Genomic DNA, 8019 nt, shown 5'->3' with positions numbered 1-8019 from the left:
CTGAGCTGCCAGGACTGAGACTAGGTTGTAGACTAGGTTTGTGTTGTGTGTTTCTTTGTGGACTGGAGGTATCGTGCATTTATCAAGGGCAATTGAAGTTGCTGGAGGAAACCAGGCAATGCAGTTGGGGAGAGGATCCTTGGAGGAAGGAGAAATGTGTAACTGACTACCCAGCAGAGGCAAGCAGGATCAGAAAGGAAAATCTGTGGAGTGGACTGCCTGGTGAAAGGATTGGAGCTGCATTGGAAAAGACAAGAGGAACAGGGTGGAGAAGTGTGACCAAAGTGCTGGCTTTCAGAAGGCTCAGGAAAAAGAGTTATTTTTCCCTCTCCCTCCTCCTCTCCAGGAAAGGAGGAGGAAAGCTAAAGTAAATCAAAGCTGCCTAAAGAAGAGTTAACATAGCAGTGGTTAAGTTTAACAACCCACTGGTAGCCAATATAGCTCTCACAGCATCAGCATAATATGGTAGTAATGAGATTGTCCAATAAGCACATGGCCCACTGCGTTTTGTTCTAACTAGTTTCCAAGTAGTCTTCAAAGTCAGCTTCATGTAAACTGAATTATAGTAATCTATGCAAGAGATTACCTCAAAGCATCCTGTTCCAGGTAAATTCACAACTGGCACCCCAGCCAAAGCCGGGCAAAGCCTTTCCCAGCCATAGCCTCCACCTGCTCTTCCAGCAAGAGTCATGAATCCAGAAGGATCTCCAGTACATGGACCCACTGTTCCTGGGGAAGTACAGCTCCACTGAGAATCAAAGTTAGTAGTGCCCCAGAAGCAGAAGGCTCCTGCATCAACAGCCATTCCATTTTGCTTGAGCCGAGTCTGAGCCTATTTCCCACCACAACCGGCCACCAGATCCTGCCGCTTGTTAGCACTAGGTTAAAATTTCTACATCTCCCACTTTGATGGGCCTTGAGATGTACTTGAGTATCACTAATACATTTATACTTCATCTCAAATTGACAGATGTCCTCCTCCAATGGCTTCATGTAGATATTACACAGGATTGGGGACAGGAATACACCTTGGGGCACCTTGTAACCGAGTGCCAGAGGGCCTGGTCCCTCTGTTCTTCAACATTGATTAGACTTGACCACTCAGGAAGAAGCAGAATAACTATAATATAGTACTTCTGACTCACAACCTTCATATGCAATCCAGGATACTGTGGTTTATAGTATTAAAGGCTACTAAGAAGTTCACCAGAACCAGTATGCTTGTGCTTCCATCATCCAAATCCCACCAGAGATCTGTGCACAAACAGTGCAGCTTCCATTCCATATCCAGACCTGAACCTAGATTGCTAAGAATTCAGATAAACTGTATCCTCCAGAGCTCTTTATAATTGACATTCTATCACTTTCTCAACCACCTTCCCCAAGAAGGGGAGATTGGAGAAAAGACAGAGGTTGTCCATTACCTTTGGATCTGAGAAGTGGATGGATCAGCACTTCCTTCAAAGGTGCTGGAATCTCCTTCCCTCAAAGAAGCTTTGACCATCACTTGGTTCTACCTCTCAGTGCCATCTTTGCCACTGCCAGGAGTTCAACAGAACTGCCCTCCAGATAGCTGGGAAAGTCCTCAAGGACCATCAAGCTCCTGGGGAAGATCTTAATTGCCCTCTCCCCTCCATCGGTGGTGGCATCATTATGTGGAAACAGTCCCGAATAATATTACTAAGCTAAGAGACTTCTGCAAGGAATAAGGGAAAAAATCCAAAAGCTATAGAGATTCTTAGCTGCCAATAGGGAATGTTTGGAAACTCTTATATCTGCTAAACTACAGATTAAAAGGGTGTCCCAATTTCTCCACCTACCACATTTGATTTTCTTATTTTGAATTTGTAATAACTGCACATAGGCAGTAAGTATACAAGTTTGCAGGAAAATGTCACATTTAACTTTGTGCTAACTATGTAGAAGCTGTATCAGCTTCTGTTCACCTAAGAAGTCATTGAAATATGTAATTAGACCAGGAGTGCCTAAACCTGGACATAATTATTGGTACCTCTAACCTAATATTTTGCAGCATACCCTTTTGGGGCAGTAACTGCAATCAAGCCCTTTCTGTAGCTCTGAATAAGCCTTCTACACTTCTCATCTAAATGTTGGATTCAAGTCCTTTATTAATCCAGAAAGACAACCAAAGAATGTACCTTGGAAGTAATCCTTCCATTACCACCTTTAAAAAGATTATTTTTGTCATTTGAATAAAGAGTTAAGAAATTACAGAAAGCTTAGTTTCATTCTTAACTCCAGTATTGACATTTTTCCTCCATAAGAAACAGCACTTAAGATAGCCATGAGCTGCTTTAAAATCCACACAAAATAACTTTATTTAATTTGTATGCCTTGACAGGTGCTTTAAACAAATTATTTGAAGTACCGAATTCCTTAAAGAGTGCAATATTAAAATGAACCTTTTCAAGAGTATAAATCTAAAGCTTATATTCAGGCCTTGACTTAGACACTGAAGGACTAAAAATGGGGAGTGCATGTATACAAGCACCCATATTTAATTACTCACCCACTCCTGCAAGTATAGGCTTCGGTCTGACCTTTACAGATTCAGTGCATAGTTCTGAAAAGGATTTCTGAGTAGAATTCTGAGTTATTGAAGGATGCTTAGCTAAAATCTGTTTTCAGGCCTTTAGACTGAATGTATCAGTCTGTAGAGAATGTTGCATGTCCACAGATTTGGGGAATAGGGCTTGAATTATTCCCCAGTACACCTTTAAGTTATCCATGTTCAGACTACAGGTGGTCTTATTTCTAGGGAAACATGTCTAGAAGTGTGCTATTCTTCAGCAAAAACAATGTTTCAGCTAAAATAATGAACAGTCTTGTAGCACCCATTAAAACATGGACCATCTGTGACTTGTATGGGTGGCCACTTAGAAATGTCAACTGAAATACATTGACAAATTTTCATCATTACTGAAAATGGGCACCATATGGAATTAGCAGAATCAGAAACCAGAGACAAGAGTTTAGAAAGAGTAATGTGAATTGTTTATTCAAATTAAAATACAGTAAGTTAAGCAAGATACAGTAAGCATGTAAATTACATGAAGTGAGGAATGTCAAATTCAGCCAATCAATAGTGGGGCCCACCTCTAAATGAAGATTCTATACCATCAGAAGCTTAAACTTTACTTTTTAAGGCTGTATCCTCTCCAGACCTAACTGAAATTATCCACTTTCACTTCCATTTTTGGAATGGACTTCCACTGATTTCAGAACTGCTGCCAGAATTATATTCAACTTTGTCAACAGAAAAGAGAAATACAGAAAAACTGGTCAGTCTTTATATTTATCAAGAAACCTGTGTATTTTGCTTGAGAGTTTATTCTATTAAATATGTAATTAAATACACGTATTGCTTCAAGAAACAGCTGTTTTTCTTCTGCAAACCTTCTTACTTGACAAAGAGTGCTTGAGAACTCAACATTTATATGCTATTTTGTTACTCGATTTGATATCATAAAGATATTCCCCTAATATGGCACAGTCAGCATGGTATAGTGAATGGGCAAACATTCATTCATTCATTCATTCATTCATTCATTCATTCATTCATGGCAGACCCTTTCCTCCCCTACACTCACCCAGACTTTCCCCACCTAGGCTGAACATAGGCCAGGCAGGGAAGCCTGAAATCAAGACAGCCAATATACATATCCCAGATACTTGAGCAGACAGGCTGAAGAGTTTGTATTGACTGCAAAATCAGAGCCTCAATCCATGAGGACAGAGAAACTTGCCCAGGCTTGTCCAACAGGTTCTCAGCCCAACCCTGAGAAATCCAAGAGCTGCAGTGAGCAGTTGTGTTTCTAGGCTGGGAGTGAGATAAGGTGCCAAACCATATCTAGAAATCTCTAGGGAGTCAACACTCCTAAAACTTTGATTCAAGATTGCAATCTATGAGAGACAGGGATCAGTCAGAACCAGCTAGTTGGAGAAGGTGGGGAAATCCCTCTTCTCTAAGGTAAAGGAAAAGTGATAGGCAAGGACTTGGAAACAGATTTCTTAAAAGATATGCTAGTTGGCTGTTTGCCTGTGATTTTTATATCAGATGTGTCATTGTCTTTTGTGCTGACTCAGGTCTTGCAAGTCTTGTGGCATCTTAAGTCCATTGAGCCTCAGATCCTGTCCATCCTGGACTTGTGCCTGGGTTTCCATAGCATTTAATAGGAGAGTGATGTTTGGATCACTAGTTGTGCTCTTACCAGCACTAAATGCCTTATTCCATCCAGTTGTAATTATTTAGGCATTTGACCATTGACCACCTAAAGCTAAAGTAACTTTTTCTCCTACCTTATTTTTCATCAAACTAATTTTTAAAATGTTTTTAGATACTTTTGTTTTCATCTCCCCAAAAGGAGACAGAGCAGCCATTTCCTGGCCCCATGTCTCCACGCTTCTAGGACAAGGAGGTGATGCTACAGAATTATTTTCCTTTTTAATTATTCTTATCGCCATTATTGTTTTTATTCCTAGTCTACTGGCAAGTAAATGCTGTAGCAAGGAGGGAGGTGGGCCTTACAAACATGGTCAAAAGGGTCAAGACTTCCTGCCAATGTGTGCTCCTCCTCTACATGCGCTTTTTTTTTCAAATCAACTCTCTTGTGAGCAAATATATATTATGCATTTTTTCACTGCAAAATTGGCAGATAATGATATTCTTCCCTATTGAACTGGTCTTAACATGCATGCATGTGAACAAATAATGGGGGGAAAAATCATAGTCCAAATAATTCCCATAAGTGCAGGGCTAACTACATGGAACTAAAAGATTTAGTTCACTGAAAAGTGCTGCATTTTTCCATAGCACTTTTCAGCCAAAGTAGAGTAAAATAGTTAGGCCCAGGTTATGTGACTGAGCAGTATCATTTTTCTTTCCATATCCTCTTCTGATGCCACTGAGAAAAGCAGTGTTAACTCTTTCAAAGAAATGCCCCAAGTGACTTCCCACAGATGTACACATGTAGGAGAAAGAAATAGCATTCACTGAGTCAACGAGGTTAAGACCCCATTCTTCCGGCGTCAGTCCTATGCGCTAAACTGCCGTTTTAACAGCTGAATTTTGGTTTAAAAACACACTGGGATAAACATAACAAGGAAATGAGCATCTCCTGTTATTTGGCCATAATAAATAAGATTTCTGTTCAGTTTTAATTATACATGTGTGTGCCTAGCATAAGCATGAGAAATAATTCTGTTTTCATCCTTTCTTCTCCAGATCTGTAGGTTGTTCAGTAAGCCAGGACTTTTGCTCTACTCTTAAGTCTTGTTTCTACTATCTCTGGAATGAGCCTCAAAGTTGGCTCAGACCCTCTTTCTCCAAACTGCTGCCCTCAAGGAGATTGGAACCACAGTGCTCCAATCAGCATGATCAATGGTCAAGAAAGGGGACCAAATTGGGGGAGAGACACCTTCTGGCTTTTTACCATAATACATTGCACCAAGTCTCTTGTTGGCCTAGAAAGAGCCAGATCTGTACCGCAGAAAACAGGAGAGTGGGAATTCCCCTGGGATCAAGCCTAAAAGTTGAAAGCATATGGAATCAATCTGACAAATATGCTTAGCTCTATATAAAGTGTGTCTAGGGTGTGTGTGTGTGTCTGCGCGTGTTTTTACATTCATTACGATTATTATGTTCACTATGATTTCCAAGAATATAACATGACTTTTGTCACACAATCACTTATGGTTACTAGAGAATACCTGGAGGTTTAAACAAGTGGAAAGCACACCTGTATACCCACAGCAAGGGAGTTGTCACCAATTTTTCTCTCAGCCATATGCTTTGCAATAATGCATGCTAATATAGGGTCACCTGACCCCCACAGTAATTACTGAATAAAAATTCAGGCTATAATGTTCATGTTGAACTGTGCCACTCTCACTTACTATAGAATCTGAAAGACAAAATACAATACAGGGTACCTAGGATGCAAATCTGACCTGTTAATAAGCCCAAATCACTGGTACTTTGAGCATTCTTCTTTGGAGGAATTCCTGCCCAAATGGTCAGTGTTAACTGAAGGCAGATGACCACAGGGGATGTGCCAGTGATACATAGAATGAACAAACTCAGCCTTTTAATGCACCATTTCCAGCATTTTACCTACTTGAGAAAAATTTTCTATATCTATGCAAAAACTTCTACAAGAATGGGGAAATTTGAGGATTAACATATTTTTCTAAGAGAAAAGACTAAATAAATGAAAAAAAAATAGAGAATTCTGTTTTATCATTATTTTAGCACCCAGTTGTTAGACAAGACGCAGCAGCTTTGTCGATAAACTGAGCCAGCTTGACATCTCGCTTTGTCAGGCCACCACAGTCATGGGAAATGAGAGTTATCTGGACCTTTTAATAAGAAAGAAGAAAAAAGAAACATGAACAATGAACAATTTACCATATGCAAAAACAAAAAGAAAAAAAACATAAGTACATTCATTAAAAAAAGCCAAAGAAGATACCAATTCATAGTTTAACATACTCCTTGCAAATCTAGATTTAGCTTGAAAATCTCACATACTTCTTAATTTGTATATTTAGTTTAAAAGGCACCTTCCTGCTGTTCAAAATTGGAATGGTGCTGGTCTTTTTTTAAAAAAAGTCTTTATATAGATCAGAAGTCAGGGATAGGCAGAACTTGGAGACAGCTCTGCCACAAAATACAGTTGTGTGAAAAAGAAAGTACACCCTGAGTTCTATGGTTTTATGTATCAGAACATAATAAAAATCACCTGGTCTTTAGCAGTTCTCAAAAGTAGGTAAACACAACCTCAGATGAACAACACACATATTACACCATGTCATCATTTATTTTACAAAAAGAAAGCCAAAATGGAGAAACCATGCGTGAAAAATTAAGTACACCTTATGATTCAATAGCTTGTAGAACCACCTTTAGCAGCAATAACTTGAAGTAATCGTTTTCTGTATGACTTTATCAGCCTCTCACATCGTTGTGGAGGAATTTTGGCCCACTCTTCTTTACAACATGGCTTCAGTTCATTGAGGTTTGCGGGCATCTGTTTATGCACAGCTCTCAAGGTCCCGTCACAGCGTTTCAATAGGGTTGAGGTCTGGACTTTGACTGGGCCACTGCAATACCTTCTTTTCTTTTTCAGCCATTCTGTTGTAGATTTGCTGGTGTGCTTGGGATCATTGTCCTGTTGCATGACCCAATGTTGGCCGAGCATTAGCTATTGGACAGATGGCCTCACATTTGACTCTAGAATACTTTGGTATACAGAGTTCATAGTCGACTCAATGACTGCAAGGTGCCCAGGTCCTGTGGCTGCAAAACAAGCCCAAATCATCACCCCTCCACCACCGTGCTTGACGGTTGGTATGAGATGTTTGTGCTGATATGCTGTGTTTGGTTTTTGCCAAACGTGAAGCTGTGCATTATGGCCAAACATCTCCACTTTGGCCTTGTCTGTCCAAAGGACAGTGTTCCAGAAGTCTTGTGATTTGTTCAGATGCAACTTTGCAAACCTAAGCCATGGTGCCATGTTCTTTTTAGAGAGAAGAGGTTTTCTCCTGGCAACCCTTCCAAACAAACCATACCGGTTCAGTCTTTTTCTAATTGTACTGTCATGAACGTGAACATTTCACATGCTAACTGAGGCCTGTAGAGTCCGAGATGTAACTCTTGGATTTTTTGCAATTTCTCTGAGCATTGCAGTCTGACCTTGGGGTGAATTTGCTGGGACATACACTCCTGGGAAGATTGGCAACTGTCTTGAATGTTTTCCACTTGTGAATCATCTTCCTCACTGTAGAGTGATGACTTCACATTGCTTGGAAATGGCCTTATAACCCTTCCCAGATTGATGGGCAGCCACAATTGCTTCTTTAAGATCACTGCTGTCTTTACTCTTTGGCATTGTGTTAACACACACCTCAATGCTCGAGACCAGCAGACTCCTAAAACTTCGGCTTTTATCGAGGTAATCACACTTGATGATGATCAATTGATCAAGGGCATTTGATTAA

The 8019-nt window shown here is 40.1% G+C and overlaps 1 protein-coding gene across 1 annotated transcript in view; it reads right to left on the bottom strand.

The window, feature by feature from the left end:
• Positions 1–2992: 2992 nt before the first annotated feature.
• Positions 2993–8019, bottom strand: part of PCBD2 (pterin-4 alpha-carbinolamine dehydratase 2) — a 38263-nt gene continuing 33236 nt past the window's right edge. The window contains exon 4 of the mRNA XM_025168534.2: positions 2993–6378. Within this exon, the coding sequence (XP_025024302.1) occupies positions 6268–6378 (111 nt within the window). The 3' untranslated portion in view covers positions 2993–6267. The remainder of the gene's footprint in view (positions 6379–8019) is intronic.

Source organism: Python bivittatus, unplaced genomic scaffold (genome assembly GCF_059951505.1).
Source record: "Python bivittatus isolate LINGU-HERP-01145 unplaced genomic scaffold, Pbiv_v1 ctg000080_np1212, whole genome shotgun sequence".
NCBI lineage: Eukaryota > Metazoa > Chordata > Lepidosauria > Squamata > Pythonidae > Python > Python bivittatus.
The sequence above is the reverse complement of the archived record's forward strand: the minus strand, read 5'-3'. Positions and strand labels throughout refer to the sequence as shown.